The sequence below is a fragment of the Equus quagga genome, chromosome 10, assembly GCF_021613505.1.
Source record: "Equus quagga isolate Etosha38 chromosome 10, UCLA_HA_Equagga_1.0, whole genome shotgun sequence".
NCBI lineage: Eukaryota > Metazoa > Chordata > Mammalia > Perissodactyla > Equidae > Equus > Equus quagga.
In genome coordinates, this window is record NC_060276.1 from 45,517,911 (window position 1) to 45,539,008 (window position 21,098).

Here is a 21,098-nt window from a genome sequence, read left to right on the forward strand (position 1 = left end):
CTTGTTATTCCCCCTACCTGGAAATCCTAAATGTTACATCCTCAGAGAACATCCATCAACCTATCCAACCCAAAGTAAGAGCACCTGTCACTGCCTTTCACAGCACTTATCACAATTCATAAGTGTATATTTAGGCATCTGTTCATTTGCCCTCTGTATCTCTCACTAGACTATAAGCTCCATGAGGGCAGGGACTGTATTTGTCTAGTTCACTATCACATTGCTAAGCACGTTGCCTGAATTATAAATGTTCAATAAATATTAGTTGAATAAATGAATCAATTCTTGCATAATAATCCACTGAATGTTTATAACAGCATTGCGAGGTAGGTATTACCTACAGTTTAAGGAAAAGTAAAGCTCACATAGGTGACATCCCTTGCCTAAAATCACATATATAACTAGAAAGCTCAGAGTTGAGATGTAAACTCAGGTCTTTCTGATCACAGAACTCTGTATAATAAATAATATCCTATTCTTATGGTGAATGCCTCCCCCTTCAAAAAAAAGGACAAACTTAAAAGAAGTGTTATTTGTCACGAAGTTTCCCCCTTGTCTACTCCTCACGTTAACAAGAATTCAAAGGAAATGATCATTCCATTGGTTGCAAATACATCAATTTTAAAAATTCTGTTCCATTTATGTTATAAGCATCAATAGCAACCATGCCAATAGAATTTCAGTATTTGGTAAGTATCTCTTGGTAATCAATATAAACTAAATTCTCTATTTTTAATACCTTTTGCCAATCAACAGTTACGAATTGTTGACATTTGGGGATGCAGTAACTAGAGTACCATAAAAATGGCTAAACGCAGACAAGATCAAGATGCTGACAAAACTCTAGATGCTGAAAAGTTTCGCCAGATTTTAATTCTAAAGTAAGATTACACCATTAAACAGATTCCAAAATCTACAACTATGGGTGATAAATGTCAATACACCCATACAGTAGAATATTGTGCAGACAGGGAAATTACACATTAAAAAAAACATTTAATGACAAGTTTGTAGTCTCCTAATAGGAAAAATATCAGATTGTGATGCAGCTTATACTACCAATTTTGCAATTTACATATCTGCGTCACGTATACTATAAAGATTTGAAGGATATACATCAACATGTAACCAGTGGTTATCTCTGGTTTGAGGGATTAAGGGTAATTCACATTATTCGTTGTTATTTTTATGTCTTTAATTATTCTGTATTTACTAATTCTTCTATAATATTTTAGTTTTCATAACCAGGAAATTTTATAGCCAGAAAAATGAGATTAACTCAAAAGAAATACATCTCCATTTAAAAAAATCTGATAGGGGGCCAGACCCAGCTAAGTGGTTGAACTCGTGCGCCCAGCTTGCGCAGTCCGGGTATCGCCAGTTCGGATCCCAGGTGCAGACATGGCACCGCTCATCAGGCCATGCTGAGGTGTCGTCCCACATAGCACAACCAGAAGGACCCACAACTAGAACATACAACTATGCACTGGGGGGCTTTGGGGAGAAGAAGAAAAAGAAGAAGATTGGCAACAGAAGTTAGCTCAGGTGCCCATCTTGGGGGGAAAAAAAATCTGTTAGGCTATGGATATATGTAAAATCCCAAACTGTCACTTTGACCTTACAGTCCCCATGGCACCCACTAATCTTTGGACAGAATTAACCAGTTTTTTGGCTGTAGTGTTGATATATCATGGAGTGCTTTTAGAAGCCATTACTCAATTGGTAACAGGAAGCGTTTCGGCTCATGGCTCCAAGATAAGCTCAGAGTTTCTTGGCTACAAGGACTAATCAGATTGAAAAAAGTTTTCTTAACTCTGTTAATCAGTTATACTGACAGAGCTAACATTTGTCAGACAGTTTCTATAATTAAGGAACCACAATATATGATCCTATTAAAATATTTCATAGCATAAAAAGTAGTATATGCTAATTTGAATGTTTACTACATATTTAATCACACTCCTACCATCACTACCACCACAAGTTGAAAATGCATATGCCAACCTTTAGCCCAGGGTGACTTCTGAAGCTGAGTTATGAACCCCAACTGAAATAGTGGGGTTGTAATGGAAATGCTGACAACCTTAACTATAGCAGCATGAACAACACTGACTATAATAAAATCCTTGTTCAGATATAACTCACATAAAAAGTAAAAGCCAAGGGCTGTGAACAGCTCAGTACGTTTAAGTCATTTCTCAACATGTTTGAAATCCATATAATTCTGTATTCCTTTCAAAGCATACCTGATGGCTTTTCAGACTTCTGTATTTTGTTTCTAAAAATCTGTATACAGCAATATCTCATATGACTCCCTGTGAAAGATTTTTCCCCTTTATCTTCAGCTAGTGAGAGTGCTCATGAAACTTTCATGAAATAAATGTCTTTCTTATCTGGCCTTGTTTTGCATTTTGAATATCCCTGGGAATGGACTTGTTCAGTGAATTCGGAAAAATAATCAAGGGCCCAGGAAATTCTGATTTGCAAAGCCTGTTAAAGCAACTCTGCATTAAAACTGCCAGTGTAAAACTAAAGATGATAATACTGTTTCACATCAGTTTAATTAGCACTTCGTTATTTCCCCCTGAATGTCAAAGGAGTGATTTCTTTTATCTTTCATGCAAAAAAAAAAAAAGCAGAGGGAATCAAGCATATGAGTCAACAAGCTATAGCAAAAGCAACAGTGACAGTCACTATTTATTTTTTTATTAAGGTGTTACAGCACTGAGCACTCACAGCCACACGCACCCTGCACATTTGGACAGCTGGCAGTAAGCACTGTTGAAGAGAACAACGCTGACAAGTGACAGAGTTGCTGCTCTTGTCTGTAGACACGCCTTCAAGTCCAGTTGGCACAAACTTAGAATTCAAGAATCTGGAGAACGGCCTAGAATTGATTCAACTTATGTGAACTGTTTCTAGCTGGATCTGGAAATTACTTATGGGAGATAAAGCTCTTTGTTTCCTCCAATCTCAGATATTTGCTATAATTTAAATATTATAACATTTCAATGTGAATATGGTCCTGAACATCATCTTGCAAGTGGCTTCATTAATCACAATCATTCCCCATTGTTTTAAGACTGTGGAAGACCAGAGGAAGGCGTAGAATGAAGATGATTAAATGATTATGGTTGTTAGAAAAGCAAGAAAAAAGCCTGTTTACAGATATACATTTCTTTTCATAGATAATAAATTGTGAATGTGATTTACTTTGTACAAAACTGTGTTTAGAGAGAGGCAATTTTGCCATGATTAATATCCATAGAAAATTAAATTATATTTTGCAAACTATTTGAACTTCAAAAGCCTTTAACATCACAGTAAGGCTCAGCACATACTTTCATGTATTAACTACTTTAAATGACAAGAAATCTTAGACCAATAATTAGTTTTGAGACTAGAAATACAGATAGAACACAAAATACAAATATGCTAATTGTTTGACCCTGCTGTACACTTGTTTTGAAATTTGATCAGGCAGAATAAACACTTCTTTAAACTTCCTTCCAAACTTAATTGATGATATTGAATCTGAAATTACAGGTCATTCTAGAACTTTTATTTTACTTTGGAGTGTTAGTGGTATCACGCTGTTGATGCTGGAAGTGAAATCCATTCAGGGAATCGTGTTTTGAAAAATCGACTCAGGTAATATCAAAGTATCACATATATTGTTTAGGTGCAATACCTGCATATAAATATTATTCCTATTGGCTTTGCAACCTTTCTCCCCATTGGTGGTTTCCTCATCCACCACTCATGTCACATCCTACATTCAAAATTTAAATTTAAATTTTAAATTAAAACTTAAATCCTGCGTTCTCCCAAAATCTCTCCTTCTCTTTCTAGTATCACTGCTACGGTTTCCCATCTACTAAAAAGGGAGATTCCAGATCATGGAGAACTTGGTTTTTTTTTTTTTTTGAGGAAGATTAGCCCTGAGCTAACATCTGCTGCCAATCCTCCACTTCTTGCTGAGGAACATTGGCCCTTAGCTAACATCCGTGCCCATCTTCCTCTATTTTATATGTGGGACGCCTGCCACAGTATGGCTTGATAAGCAGTGTGTAGGTCCGTGCCCGGGATCTGAACCGGGTTAACCCCAGGCCGCTGAAGCGGAGTGTATGAACTTAATCACTACACCACCAGCTGGCCCCAGGACTTGATATTATTATAAGCTTTGACTGCATAGTGAAAAAAGTTCAAATTGTGTTTGTAAATCATTAAAAACAAACTCTCAAGGCTAAGAAATATGTTTCTTTCTGAGTGTTAATTCCATATGTACTAGTATACTTATTAAAGATATGACAACGTGGAGAGTTCTCTAACCTACATTGCGGCTTTTGTAAAACAGTCACAAAGAGAGAAAAATTAAAATGTCAGTAATCACTTTCATATAATCCTTGCTAAGAGAGGACAATATAAATCAGATAAGAATGCTGGCTCTGGATTAGCTGGTTATCTAAATCCAAATGGACTTTATGAGGTACATACTTGAACTTCCCTTTCCTAGGCTTTAGCTTGGTAAAAAGTGTTTCTCAAGTACAGCAATTAGCTGGGTTGGCATTTGCCTCACTGTTTTCAGGAAGAACAGTTGTCTAACTTCACTATTAGCAATGCAAAAGCATGGGAAATGTGCTGCTTACTGCCGCATGGCAATGGTATGAGGCCTTGGAAGATGTTACACCAATCATTACCACAAAACCCTTGCTTAGTATCTCCTTGATCTGTACCTCCATTTAAACTGCATCCATTTCCTGAAATGACCTGCCTGTTTGAATTCTCTTCAGAATGATTACATTTCAGTGCATGCAAATATAATCAAAACACAGACATACACATCAGTCTTCCCTTAAAACAGCTGCTGATTATAAGTAGGTATTTTGAGTAGGTGTTGAAGGGACTTTTTTAATAATAAAAAATATGGTGAGGTGTTGAAACCATAAATCTCTTAGAAGAAAACACAGGAGAAAAGCTCCTTGACATTGGACTTGGCAATGATTTTTTGGATTTGACACCAAAAGCACAGGCAACAAGAGCAAAAATAAACAAGCGGGACCACATCAAACTACAAAGCTTCTGCACAGGAGAGGAAACAATCAAGAAAATAGGCAACTTATGAAATAGGAGAAAGTATTTGCAAACGATATATCTGACAAGAGTTAACATTCAAAACATATAAGGGATTCACACAATTCAATAGCAAAAAACCAACAACCCAATTAAAAGATGGGCAAAGAAACTGAAGAGAAATTTTCCCAAAGAAGACATATAGATGGCCAACAGTGATACGAAAAGGTGCTCAATATCACTCACTAATCGTCAGGGAAATGCAAATCAAAACAACAGTGAGACCTCACACCTGTTAGGATGACTATTATCAAAAAGTCAAAAGATAGCAAGTGTTGGCGAGGATGTAGAAAAAGGGAACCCTTGTGCATTGTTGGTGGAAACGTAAATTGGTACAGCCACTATGGAAAACAGTATGAAGGATCCTCAAAAAATTAAAAATAGAACTGCCATGTGATCCAGCAATTCTGCTTCTGTGTATTTATCCAAAGAGATGAACTCATTATCTCGAAGGGATCTCTGTACCCCCATGTTCACTGCAGCTTTATTCACAGTAGCCAAGATATGGAAACACCCGAAGGCTCTGCTGACAGATGAATGGATAAAAAAAAATGTAGTAAATATTAATATATAATAGAATATTATTCAGCCTTAAAAGAGAAGGAAATCCTGCCATTGGCAAGAACCTGGATGAACCTGGAGGGCACTATGCTAAGTGAAATAAGCCAGACACAGAAAGACAAATATTGCATGAGCGAATGAATGAATGAATGAACTGTATGATGAGTTACATCTTAAAACTATTGTGATTATAAATATAAATACACAATCAATTCTCATTATTCATGGATTCCATATTTGCGAATTTGCCTACTTGCTGAAATTTATCTGTAACCCCAATCAATACTGGCAGTGATTTTGCAGTTAGTCACATGTGCAGAGTGGTGAAAAGTTTGAGTTGTCCGAGGCACATGTTTCCAGCTAAGGTTGAACAAGGAAACACTCTGCCTTCTTGTTTCAGCTCTCATACTGTAAACAACTATCCTTTTGTGATCTATCTAGTGCCACGTTTCCCTCATTTTTGTGCTTTTTTTGGTGAGGTTGCTTTTTAAAATGATCCCCAAGCATAGCGCTGAGGTGCTGTCTAGTATTCCTACCTAGTACAGGAATGCTGTAATGTCACTTAGGGAGAAAATGCGTGTGTTACATAGGCTTCATTCAGACAGGAGTTATAGCGCTGTTGGCTGTGAGTTCAATGTTAATGAATCAATCATATATATTAAATAAGGTGTCTTTAAACAGAAACACACATAAAACAAGGTTTGTATTGATCAGTTGACGAAAATGTTGTGACCAGAGGCTCATAGGAACCTAACCCTGTATTTCCCCTGGAACACTGGTTCAGGATTCACTAATTTAGTGTTCATGGTGACTTTATAGAACATAGGAGCAAATAACACAACTCAATTGTATAAACCACATAGAAAATACAAAAATACTACTGACAGCAAATATTATTAAGTATACCATGATTAATAAAATTTAGATCTTGGGGCCGGCCCAGTGGCATAGCGGTTGTTTGCACACTCCACTTTGGTGTCCCGGGGTTCACCAGTTCAGATCCCGGGCACGGACCTATGCACCATTTACCAAGCCATGCTATGGCAGGCATCTCACATATAAAGGAGAGGAAGATGGGCACAGATGTCAGCTCAGGGCCAGGCTTCCTCAGCAAAAGAAGGAGGATTGGTGGTGGATGTTAGCTCAGGGCTAATCTTCCTCAGGGGCCAGCCTGGTGGCACAGTGGTTAAGTTCACACATTCCGCTTCTCAGGGCCCGGGGTTCGCCAGTTTGGATCCAGGTGCAGACACACCACCACTTGGCAAGAGCCATGCTGTGGTAGACACCCCACGTATAAAGTAGAGGAAGATGGGCACGGATGTTAGCTCAGGGCCAGGCTTCCTCAGCAAAAAGAGGAGGCCTGGCAGTAGTTAGCTCAGGCTAATCTTCCTCAAAAAACAAAAAATTGGATCCTATTATATATAATTTTATTTAAATTTATTATATTATTTTCATTTGCCATGTCATTAAAGTTTATTGAAGGCTTGATTTTATTCAACCTATATTACATTGTATGTATGTTCTATGATTCATTTTACTATTTTCCTTAATTCTCAGCTATTTGGGATATTTCCAGTTATTCACTGTTAAATAATGTTACAATGAAATTCTTGTGCATAAATCTTGGTGCCCATTTCTGATCATCATCTTAGGACAAATTAAAGGTTTGCAGTTCATTTGAGGCTTTTGATACATTTTGCTTTCCAAAAAGTTGAAGTCATCTTGAACTCGGACCATTAATGCACAAGGATCTCACCTACGCCACCTGTGCCAGCACTGAGTATACGGTATAGTTTGTTTTTAACCTTTACCAATTCAACAGCTGAAAACTTCTATCTTATTGTTTTATGTGCATTTCTTCCATTACTGATGAGGGGGAACATTTTTGCTATGTTTTTCTTCTGAGAACGTTCTGTCTCTGTGCCATTTGCCCATTTAAGGGTTAAGAATCATTTCTGATGGATTTCTAAGTTAGAATGTCAACCGAGGTAATTAATCTGTTTGAGATAACTCATTTCCCTTTGAAGAACAGTGTGGTTACTAATAGTAAAAGATACACGAATAAACGCATGAATTTATATAAAGCCTACCACGCTTCCATGGAATAGGTAACTGAAGAAAACTGACATCTTTAAAATAAGGGATATAAATGTACAATTCAGGGACTGCAAGTCTTTATACTACTAGAGTTACCTAAACGTGTGTTTAGGCGACAATCATATTCCTTAAGACAGTCGGGCAATGAAGATATTTATTCTTTGTTCATTATCTCACGGCATGGTACTATTCTCTGCGAACATGAAGAAGGAAAAATCAACTGAATGAAACCCTAAATCCTAACGATACCATTTTTATATATTTAACAGTTTACTGTAGTTTTAGAGTAAATCAGTAAGTGTTTGCATTTGTATGATTTCATCGGGCGGTTCTAATTAAAATAATTAATGTTGCCGTTAAAGTATAGAATTTACCAAGGTTTATATTGCTTTCTCAGTTTATCTTAAATTTATGAAGAAAATGTTCATATTCTTATCTTTTTCAACTATGTTTTGATATTCCTCTGAGTGTTGCTACAGTGAAAAGAACAGGGGATACACACGCAGCCAAACCTCAGCTCTTATTAATTGTGTGAGCTTGAGCACATTACTTCATGTTTCAAAGATTCAGTCTCCTGTTTTGTAAAACCATGCTTAATACAGTGCCTGGCACTTAGTAAGCTCTTTATAAATGGCAGTGGTTATTATTATCACTATTAGATATTAGAAAAAAATGCATAATTGCGTGAAGAAGCAACAGCTGGCATAAACACTAGCCTTGGGTTTTCTGCTCCAACTGCAAGCAGAATCCATTTCTTTAAAATGCACATAAAATAAATGCTTTATTATAATTTTTATTAGTTCTTATAATAATATTTTAAACTCATGCCTTTTTTATTTGCCCCTAAACATTTAGTATTAATTACTCAGGATATTCAATTAAACACTATATGCTTTTTCTTTTCTTCCATGTTTATACATACTAAAGACAAAGATATCCTAACAAAACAGAATGTTGGAACTTATATGATCAACTCTTGAACGTGGAGCAATGATTCTTCCGTCAAAGCTCAGGGATGTCATTCAAAATTAGGATGAGCCTCTGTGATCATGTTTTTAGAGTCCTACTTTTAAAAGACTACAAGATGGAAAAAAGTGGAAGAACATGTAAAGAAAATAAAATTAATGACATCACACATTATTTCAGAAAGTAACAAGTGAATTTTGACCTTCATTTTAAAAACAGGACTGAACAAACATAAAAAAACCTAATCAAAATCATCCGGAATTAACATCCTCATACTAGCTTGAATAATAAACCATTATTTATATATGACAACTTTCTCCTAAGGCATTTCCACAGTGAATATCTAATTTTATTATCATAATCACCTGGAGGGATAAACAGGCTAAATATGACCATCTCTATTTTTCAAAATAAGAAACGTTATCGTACAAATGAGGAAACAGGCACTGACAGGTTAAATGGCCAAACTATGACCCAACAAATAAGTAGCAACAAAGTGGAAACTAGAATGTATATGTGATGCTTCTCATCTTTGGACATATGTCCAGCACGTGTTTCTTTCAGATATGACGATACTGGAATCCTTTGCCTCAGAGCTATTAGCTTCCAATAAGAGTCAGGGGTTTTTCCCTTACGATTTCAATGCATCTTCGAATAAAAATGCCAGCTCCATTCTGTTTTACATGGAAATACTGCGAAGGAGTTTGGGTCATATAAAATGGACACAAGTAAATGTTATATTTGCTATTTACTAATTTACCTCATCAACCTATAGAATCCAAACTCCAGAAAAGGACCCCAAGTAAATTCAAGAAATCACACCAGCAAGGTGGCCCCTATGACTTGGTCCTAGTATTCAAGCCATGTTAAAGATGTGTAAAATGTGGAGAATGGAGGCCATTGCTTAGGTAGTTCTGATACTGTTCTTACCATTTCCCGAAATCCCCAACCCCTATATCTGTAAACCAGCTCATCCTTACTGATGAATCCATCAGAAGGACTGGTCGTGGTGCACGCTGCAGTAATGGTAACCAAGTGGACTGCCAGATTTCACCAATTCTCCCTAGTGGTACAAGGGTATCTCCACTCAGGGCATAAGCTACCTCTTCTTAGGACTCTGCTGTGGCAGCAGACAGCTGGTTCTTTCTTCATTTCTGTCATTCTTCCTTCTTGCCTTACTCTCCCCTCTCTGAACCTTGACATTACTACTCAACATCAATCCTTTAACCCCTTAGCATCGAATAAGTCCTTGCGTTTTACTTCAGGAGTCAATCAAATTATAACATTTGATGTATGAATATTCACTTTTCAGCTAACGAGCTTGAATCCACAATGAGATAAAACTGAGCAATATTCCCACATATCCTATTACCTGACGTTGAAGCAAAGACACAATGATAACAATGACAGGAGTGACAGGTTCTTGGTGAAAATTTTCACTCAGGATGTGCTCAGGACATGTTAGAATTCAATGACATACAAGACAGCATAATACTGATAACAACTATGGAAAGATCATTCTGAATATTTACATGGTATATAACGTAGTTGGTGGGTTTTTTTTCTTTCTTCCTTTTCTTTAATACTAGAGTGCACCCTTCTACTCTAGACTAAAAGACACTTTGATAAAATCCTTAGGTGACATGTAACTTGCTGAAAAATAATAATTATTTACAATAACGTCAGATCAACTCTGACAGCAGATATTTATACAAAGCATGTGATCATTATAACTAAGCACAAGTAAAAACATGAGGACCTTTTGAATTAAAATGTAGTACCTTTCTCACTTTTCGTAAGTCACTGCATATTTTAAAAATTTGAATGATTTGCTTTTTAAAAATGCCTTTTGAAGTATACATACATTGTGCACATAGGTGACCAGCTGAATGAATTTTCACAAACTAAACACACCCATGTAACCAGCATCCAGATCAAGAAACAGAACATGACCAGCACCCCAGAAGCCGTCACATATTCCTTCCAGTCACTAACCCCCCATGAGTAACCATTAGAGTGATTTCTAACACCATAGATCAGTTTTAAAGAACCCTCCTTGAAGACTTGGTTTTCTACTTGTTGCTAAATATGTAAGAACTTGGAATTAAATATCTGCAAATACATTTTAGTTAATTTAAGTTTTCAAAAAGTTTCATTGTGAGGTTAAAGATAGCAACTCGGATCACGTGGATGTGCAATAAACATTCACTGAGCTAAATTTACTATATCAATACGGTGTTAGATGTTGTCCTGAAAAAGTAGACTAATGACATCACACATTATTTCAGAAAGCATCATGCCAGGATGCTACCACAAACACAGAAACCCTTATATTGAGATGCAAGAGAGTACAGGATCAAGTACCAAACTAAGAAGTTCCACTAAGTACTATGGTAGAGGAGGGAAGTGAGAAACCATCGTAAACCATAACGGTTGGGGAAGCCTTTACAGAGGGATGAGATTAAGCTGGGCCTTCAAAAAGATATATAGGGCTCAAAAGGGTTGAGAGAAGGGCATGGCATTTCAGTTTGGAAAAAGCCCAGAAGCCTAGGCTCTGAGACAGGCGGGGCAAGGGTGTGAGACAGATAAGCTATGCATAGGATTCTCTAGCAGACAAGGATTCTGGGATGCAAAAGCTAAGGTACCCATATAAGTCTATAACAAATTTTTGATTTATGTTGAAACATTTAACTCAAATCCAAATGGCCAAGGTCTCTGCTTCCTCTCACGGCTACCTGAAGATATTAACGTTTTCAACAAAGAGTTTCCTCTAGAAATGAAAATGAACTAGAGTGTTTACATGTTATGAATTGAAAACACTGGTTGGTAACGACTAGATTACTGACCAGTAAGAAAACATCTTTCTTTCCTAAGCCTTTTTGACATTTCAGGTTGAAAGCCCAATTTTCATGCATGTTTTAGACCGCTCATTGTTTCTATTATTTGAAAGAAATTCACTTTGTTAAATAACTAGGAGTGATGTGGTGAGAGTAAGGAAGAAAGAAGTATAATAAATTGGAAAATTGATGAATTTGATTCCCTAAAACTCAATATTCCCCTAAATTCTATAAGCTATTTATAGTGTCTGCATGATAGAGTCCAATTCATTCAGCAAAAATTAAGTTATTTAAAACAGTATTATGAAAAAGTCCAAGGGAGGCTACACAATCTTTTTTATTAAAATGATGTACTGGTATGATGTGTACTCGGTTTCACTCAGACTGCTAACATTTAAGTAAGGTCAGTTCTACTGACATTTTGTCACATTGGTATATTATCATCCTGTGCTTCTAAAAAGACTAAAACCCAAAGTTTAAATCTGCTAGGAAATCCTCCAGTTTTATATTTTCTCACACCTCAGGTCCTATGAGTCACTGTACGTGAACTGCTCTAAAAATAGTAGGATTTTGTTCCATAACTCAAAGATTTTTCAATAAAACTAAGAGTAGACAATACAAAAGTAATTTTTTTTCAGGCATAGAATAAAAGATAGACGTTTCAGCTTAGTTAGATATCACATTGAGACAGTTAGCTGCCATTACTTCCTACAAGACTTATAATTCTTACTGTTCACCATGAACTTTTATGGTTTGGTGGCCTCCATAAGTTTAAATTCTCCCCGTTATTAGCTCAATTATTTCCAATTTTAACTTTCTCCCTGAAAGAAGTAAAATATGGATCAGGAAACACTGTTGAGTCCCAATGTTCTCTTTATTCTAACTTATCTTGTTTCTCCTCTCGTATTTATAGCAAACAGTAATTTTCAGGTTGCTATTCTCTATTTGCCAACTTCCCACAATGTCTTATTTTGAAATATGTTTGCTGTACTGAAATGACATGCAACGATTCCATTTAATAAACATTTATTGAGCAGTGACTTCTCTCTGAGATGCTGTGCAAACACAGATGGTAGGGAAAACGGGGCATGTTCCCTGTCACTGAGGAACTCAATCTAGGAGGTACAGAGAGAAGCAAACGATTAAATACAAAATGCTAATGTGGTATGTGCTATATTACTAATAAGGCTAAAATGCTGCTGTGACGCAGAGCAAGGAGCGGGTAATTCTGTCAAAATGGGGCAAGGGAGACTGTGGACCACTACCTAGAAACAGGAGCATTTACACTCCAGTAAGTCTTTTATTTGGTCAGCGTTTACTTTCTATGTGTTTTCCAATATGTGAGCATGAATCTCTGCTGTATATTTTAGACCACAAAGGAAGTAAAAATGGAGCTGAAATATATGTTATAAAATAACTCTACACAAGGTCTGCCAACCTTCATTGACTCTCCCACCCAGCTGTGTGATGGTGGGTAATTCTTTCCTCATTCTGGGCCTCAGTTTCTTTAGCTGTAAAATGATGCACTTGGACTAAATGCCATCTTGGGTACCTTTCAGCAGCCAGCTCTGGAGGTTCGGAAAATGTTTTGTTTTGTTTCGTTCCCCCAACTTTTTGACACTGCTGCTATTTTACGTTTTTCTTTTTCTTTTTTATTTCATAGATTTTTCCCTATAATATATCCTCTAATCTGAACTTTAATCATTATTAATTCTATGAAGAAGCCAGAGTGGATAAATAGCTAATCAGCTACTAACATGACATGGAAAGACAGCTGCTATCAAAAGGTAGAGTTGGTCATCAAAATTTATAATAATTGACTTAATGAATAAGAAATTAACACTATTTATGGGAGGGAAACTTAACGAGCTTTTATTTTGTAAAACGGCCCTAATTTAACTGAAGTGAAACCCATTTCAGATTTATGTCAAACCTTAGGATTAATAGTGCCTTCAAATACATTAATATAGTATTTCCCTGTTGAATGGAATAGTTTTAATTAAACTTTACCAACCCTTTTGATTTAATCCCTAGAGCCAACCTATAAAACTCCGGAGATTTTAAATCAAACTGTAAAAATCCTCAAAACTGAAAGTTGAAGTGATAGCCACGGGGGGAATAAAACAATAAAGGATTTATAAAATATGTCTAGTAAACCAGCAATGCTTCATACAATAGAGATCTATATATCTATTCCACACAATCATATATATACATGTACAATCTTTAAAATGAATCATTGGCGAAAAGGTAATTGGGTTTTATCAAAAGTACTTTCAATATTTTAAAAGCATCAGAGTCTCTATAGCAACCACTTTTTTTCCCTCTAAAGACTCATTGGTATGTCACACATGAATGAGAGGACCTGCAGATTTATAATTTAACCTCGAATAAAATGCCCAGAGTGATATTATTGTATTAATTTCAGTGGTAATAAAATTACACTGTACTGTTTGATTCCGAACTTCCTAAGGACTATGAGAATCTCTGTTTACGAGAATGTCAGGCACTACTCCTCCTCTCCCTGCCTGCTCGCCTCCCCGCTCCCTGCAATAAACTAAATAGATAAATAAAGAAGTGAAGCCAAAAGAAAACCAAACCACTTAATAATTTTTTAGGCAATGCTTTATAAACTTTTCCCACCCAAGTACCCCTAATGGAAGAGAAAATTGAACACACACCCCTAGGGATCTGCTCCGAGTGTGAAATTTCTTTGAAGTCATCTGTTTTGTTTTAAAAATTCATGTGGATTTTGCATTCTACTCCATAATATATATCTGTTTTAATGTAAAAATGATGTGTTTTTCCCCAATATCTTTGAGTTACAGAGCTCTAGGAAAATATGCTACGTTTATACCACAGCTTTGCATCTTCCAAGACGCACACAATTTTAGAAGCTTAGCTTTACAAGGAATAAATGCAATTATACAATAAATTTTTCCATGGATCCCACATATTTTCTTCTTTAGGTTTTCCTTTCACTTTAAGGTAGTTTTCTTCTCTGTGTCAGTTAATTTGAGGCCTGTAACTTTAGCACTTAACTGAAATAAATTTATTTGCTATATCAGGCAGAAAAGATCCTTACTCTATCAAAATAAGTACTCGGTTCTAATAATCCAAAAACGGAGAAAAAAGGCATTAGTATTCATACAATTGTTCTTTAAATATGACTCATATAATTCAATCATTAACTGAATTAGTTTCATTTTATCTCTATCCCTCCAGGTTAAAAAGAAAGGTACTTCTGCGTTTTTGTTTTTGAAGGTGATCATTCACAAGGAGATAGTCCATTATGAAATAAAATGAATTATATAGCGTTGACCTACTTTTATATTTTCTGGTTGACTGTCAATACATACATGCCTTACACAGTACTGAAGGTGACAGAATGTGACTCAAACAGGACTGAAATGTATATTAAGCAAACAAGACAAGTTAGACTCAAATACCAAGGAAAAGTATTCAACTATCAATAAGAGGTAAATGACTTGACCTTTCACCATGTTTTGTTTTTTTCCTACAGACTAAATTCAAAAGTATTTTCTCCTAAGGCTTTAGCGGCAAAACATTAAAAAAAGAAAAGAAAGAAAGAAAGAGATTCTGAACAGTGATTTGACAAATGATAGTCAGCTGTCTTAGAGGACAGAGCAGGGGACATTTCCAGGCACGGGACGCAGCATGAAATCGTACACGGAGACAGGATTATTAGAAAGGAATCAAAATGGCTCAAGAGAAAATATGTCCGGGCGCAGTGAAATGAGAACTAGGAGGAAATGAAAGAGAGCTGCAAGCAGGTGGAATGTGCTTAAGAACTTTTTGAGTTGAGAACTCTGAGTCTGAATTTCATAAGGAAAAAAAAGAAAGAACTACTCAAAATAACTTGAGAATGGGGATTGCTGAGGCCGAAACAGGGAGATCGGAAGAGGATTTTTGGCAACAGTCTTTTGACTACACTGCCAGGAAGAATACACAAAAGCAAAAATAATCAAAATACAATAGACAGATTTTGCTCTTGAAATGGATTGGGACAAAGAAGTTGGTAATATTGCAAAAGAAAAATACAAAAGGATTTACCAAAAGCCCAGGCATGGGAAACAAATAAATAGAACTGAATATAATAAATACCGAGCTGAGCCTGGCAGAACCATAGGTACCCTTAAGATTATTCCCTTCCAACAAGACAATGGCAACAACTATACTATTCACAGTAGTATATTGATAATTATTATTACTACTACTAATAATAAAGATAGTGGTATAGCAACAGCTGCATAGTTACTACGTGCCAAACCTTCTAACGGATGCTTTGAATATGTTAACTCACTTAATGTTATTGTTACTATCATTGCCATTTTACAGATGAGGAAACAAAAACTTGGAAGTTTAAAGTACTAGCTCAAGGTTATAGAACTAATAAGTAATAGAGCTAGGATTAGAGCTTCACAATGTCTAACTCAAAAGGCTGTGCTCTATAGGCCACTTCATCAATAGCAGTGGTGGCTAAAAGTGGATGTGATACGATACACACATAGAAGCAGACATAGATATAGATATAGAGAAACAGGTATTTAGATTCAAAAATCAAAGCTGATATAAGCTTCATTCCAGATTTCATTACAGTTGTTCCAGATTATTTCAACTAAAATATTTATGTTTATCAGATATATTCAGGTAAAGTATGCTCAAGGCAAGAATGAAAAATCATCATCATCAAATTGATAGATCATTTTATTTAAACATATTCTTGATATACTTCCTTTCAAAATCTTCCGGAAATTGAATCTACATATTGAATAAATAAAATGTAGGAAAAATTCCGGTAGAGGGCGATCAAAAAGTTATATTAGCACTGAAATGATCTAATTTCAGAATTGGTCTTATTTTTGACATTTTTCATGTTTCAAATTATAATACAAATTTTCTAAATGTTGCTATTAGTCCACATTAGTTACATGTTAGTAAATATGCTCTGGTCACAAAGCTGCGTTTTTAAATCCAAGGGGCAAGATATAGTTCTTTAGAAAAGCAATTGCCAGAAAGTTGCTCTTATAGTTGTTGTGAGTATAATTTTCCATTATATTATAAAGTTTTTTTAATAAACAGGAAGAAAATAACTAGTACTATGGGGTCATATTCTGTCTCCTAGTGTTATTCAGGTCCTTGGACCACAAAATGAGGCACATTGGATTAAATTAAAAAAATATGTTGAAGATTTGATTGACAATACCAGACCAGCAGAGATCACCACTGAACAATATTACACAAACAATATTCTGGGTTTTATAGACACATTTTCCCCCCTTCAAAAGACACTAACAGGTTTATATGGTTTGTAATAAACTTGGGAAACATATATGCTTTTGAGTCCTTACTGAAAGTCCTCAGAGTTATAGAGAAATGGAATTATTACAGTGCAATTTCAAATATAAGATTTATGACATACTTATCTAAGAGGGAAATGTACTTCTCCACATTTATAATCTCAGCTTCAAAAAATGTTTCCTTGATCCTTCCTCCTTTCTTTCACTTTTCAACTTATTGCAAGAGTTGACAATACTCACTAACCAACAAAGCTAAAAAGCTCAAATTAAAATCGTGGAGACATTTTTGTTTCCCCTCTCCAGTTCCTCACTGGTGCCAAGTCTTGCCCATTTTAGTCCTTCAATGATGCCCTGCCGCCTACCACAACAAGACCAGACTGCTCAGCATGACATGGAAGTTTCTGAGATGGCCACCTTATTGCTCCAGCCTCACAGTCAACTACTCTTCCACCCATCCTAACAAATTCTGCCACTGTGCCTTGCTCATATAGTGTCCTCTCTGGAAAGCATGCCCCTTTTTCCATGTCTACAAAAATCCTATCCTCAATCCTCACTCTTTTGGCCTCTTCCATGAAGCCTTCTCTTACCTACCCATTCAAAAGTTCTTACTCTCTCATCATTAGCCTGTCATGTGGCACTTCTCATATTCATCCTTGTCTTATAAAGTATCTGTATCTATGTCTTTTCTTACCTTCTAGATTTTAAACATATTCCAGTAAGAACTGTTTCACAATCATTTTGATATCACCAAAAGCCCGCTAGTATTATGGTTGCTTTGCCAATAATATACACTCCAGTATTTATGAAATGGATGAAGAAACATACTATCTGATCAGAGATATGAAAGCTTCGATAACCTAGCAGTATTAAAAAAATAAAGTAAATTAAAAGCAAGTCATTAAAATGCACTGTGCTGTCAAACATAAGGCAACAGAAACTATCTTCCTGCTTTTCTTATATCAGTAAACAAACAGAAAAACAAACGATTCATATTTATAGATTATTTAATCCTATCATTTAAAATATAATACTTAGGCAAGAAATAGTCTCAAAGCAGTTACAAATCAATTACCTTTGCTTGCACTTTCTACATGTTCCAGTTCTTCAGGAAATTTCAGGATATCCCGGTATTTTTCCTCACAAATTTCAGCAATAAAATGCAAGAGGGTTGTTTTTTGATCTGCTGATTTAGTATCTCTGATCTGGAATGAAATAACAAATTTTTTAGTATTTTTTAGTAATCTAAATATAGACTTTTTTCTTAAACAAGTGAAATGAATGAATGAACTCAATTCATGAGAACTAATTTAAAATAAAAGTTTGAGCTAGGTTCCTAATGAGGTCTAGTAACAATGTTCTGGATTTTAAAATGAACACCATATTTTATTTTTATTTATTTATTTTTTTTAAGATTTTATTTTTTTTCCTTTTTCTCCCCAAAGCCCCCCCGGTACATAGTTGCATATTCTTAGTTGTGGGTCCTTCTAGTTGTGGCATGTGGGACGCTGCCTCAGCATGGTCTGATGAGCAGTGCCATGTCCGCGCCCAGGATTTGAACCCACGAAACACTGGGCCGCCTGCAGATGAGCGCACGAACTTAACCACTCGGCCACAGGGCCAGCCCCATGAACTCCATATTTTAAAAGTGAGAAAGGCAACCCCAAAAAGTGAAAAATTAAACTTTAATCTATATTTTTAAAACTGTCTAAATTATTATGGTAAAATGAACTATTCTTTTCATGAGAAAAGAGCATTCATTTAAGCACCGATAATAATAGTCCAAGTTAATGTGTGCTTATGTTATCAGCATTCTGTTCTTAGAGTTTATCACAGAAATATAGTCTTGGAAGCTGGTTTCCTTTGTGAGGTTATGTTTATTTCTAGCCATCATGGATGCAAATTAATGTAAAAGAGTAAGCATATTTTACCCTGCTTTACTTGCATGGGCCATCAAAAAAGAACAACTGAAGACTTCTTATGCTAATTTATAAACAGAATCTGACCACACAATCTTGAGAAAATGACAAATTTTATTTGTCTGCTTACATATTGTATTTCCCTTTCAGGAACACTAGGAAAGAGATGCTACAGTTACAATGATAAAAATCTTTAAAGTATAGGACAAAAAAAATCTATGATGAGAATTTAAGTGCTTTCTTTAATATAACTCTCATACTAGACTACGCTGAAAATGAAATCAAGGATTTGCTTAAAAATGAAGGATAAATACAGCATAAAGTATCAAGTTTTCTCATTCTATTGGATGTTTTAATTCTATAATCCTTAGATGATGGGTTTTTCCACTGATGTTCATACTGATTCGGGGTTTTCAGCTTTAAGGATTACTCTGTTTAGAATAAATGAGTATTCTTCACAAACAGGTTTATGAAAAGGCTGTGGAGGATATTTAGGTAATTTCAGAGTAATTTCATCCTTATTGTTTTAGTGACTAAGAAAAAAGAAACATCGCATTTAATCAATCAAGTCCATTCTGAATCTCTTTTGTGCTACAGCTTCTTAACAACTGTTTACCTCCCAATGATATAAACAACTTAAAAGAAATATTAGTCTCAAGGCTCAAAACAAACAGCCACAGGAGGCAGGAGGTAGATAGTTCAAGTGGTCACAATGATTTCTTTTAGAATTTCTGGGTTACTTTATCCCACAAAAGTAAAATATTTTACACTTCCCATTATCATGCTGATCCATCAAATACTTTTAAGTACTACAAGGTTAACATGACACAATTCAAGGACAAACTATAAGAACAAAAAGCAACAAAAACCTCAAGGGCAATTTATCTTAAGTAAGGCTTGCAGCTGTAGAGGAATCAATGGGAGGTTCACTTTCTTAAAGACAGGTTTTTACCTGAGATGATGGTGTTATGTTCACAAAGAGCATCCTTTTCAGAGTATGCTGGATGTCCCAAATAATAAAGAAATTAACATTTCCTTTTTTTCTTACAAATTACCTGAACTCCTAAATCCTAAAAACATTAGGTGCTTAGGGAAAATTAAAGGTACATCTTCCCAAAAGAAAGAAAATTGATCTATATCTTATGAACTCTGTGAAGACCAAAGGAAAAAAAAGAACACAAATGCATATACAAAACAACAACAAAAACCCACCTTTTTTTCTTTTTCTTTTTTTGAGGAAGATTAGCCCTCAGCTAACATCCACTGCGAGTCCTCATCTTTTTGCTGAGGAAGATTTGCCTTGAGCTAACATCTGTGCTCATCTTTCTCTATTTTATATGTGGGAAGCCTGCCACAGCACGGCTTGATAAGTGGTGCATAGGTCTGCACCTGGGATCTGAACCTGCAAATCCCAGGCCACCGAAGCGGAATGCGTGAACTTAACCGCTGTGCCACCGGGCTGGCCCCAAAACCCATCTAATTTTTCAGGATATCCAATTGTATAAGTATATTCTAATTTTTTCTTAAACAAAGGCACATGGCCAACACTGGAAAGGAAAACACAAAAAGAGAAAAATAGCAATGTGCTCATATGTCAATCTTATGGGTGATTTAAAACTTTAGCTTTTGGCATGCATACTTAGTGCTTAATTTTCAAAAATTGTTTTTAATTGGTAAATATTCATTCAGAATCAGGTCCATTAATTTAGTTTCTATGAAGAAATTTGGTAGAGTCAATGGTTCCATTTTAGAAAGGTAAATAAAGCATAACATTTAAGTTAAATAAATATCTTAGTATCTTTGTCAAAATCAGAAAGGGTTGTAGAAAGAATACATTATGTGTTTTTTAATTTTTATTTATTTTTACCTTTATTTTTTTTCTCCCCAAAGCCCCAGTACAGAGTTGTATATGCTAGTTGTATGTCCTTCTAGTTCTTCTGTGTGGGCTGCCACAGCATGGCTTGATGAGCGGTGTGTAGGTCTGGGCCCAGGATCCGAACTGGCAAACCCCGGGCCACTGAAGTGGAGCATGCCAACTTAACCACTACGCCACTGGGCCAGCCCCATACTTTTTTGAATTGTAATATTCCTTTCGAAGCATGGGCAAACATGGCCAAGCAACTATCTTGTCAACTTGAGAAATGACCTAGTTGGTATGAGAGACGAATTGCTGACTCTGTATGATAATATTTATTTTTTAAAAAACCTCACACAGAGTCCATTTTAATGTTTCAAACTGGCAGGAAATAATCATGAAAAATATGTGA

The 21,098-nt window shown here is 35.7% G+C and overlaps 1 protein-coding gene across 3 annotated transcripts in view; it reads right to left on the reverse strand.

The window, feature by feature from the left end:
- The window catches only part of DIAPH2 (diaphanous related formin 2), an 817,147-nt gene that overhangs the window by 364,718 nt on the left and 431,331 nt on the right, over nucleotides 1–21,098 (reverse strand). For all 3 annotated transcript variants that reach the window (XM_046673034.1, XM_046673033.1, XM_046673032.1), the window contains one exon: nucleotides 17,988–18,117. In XM_046673034.1, coding sequence (XP_046528990.1) covers nucleotides 17,988–18,117 — 130 coding nt within the window. The remainder of the gene's footprint in view (nucleotides 1–17,987; nucleotides 18,118–21,098) is intronic.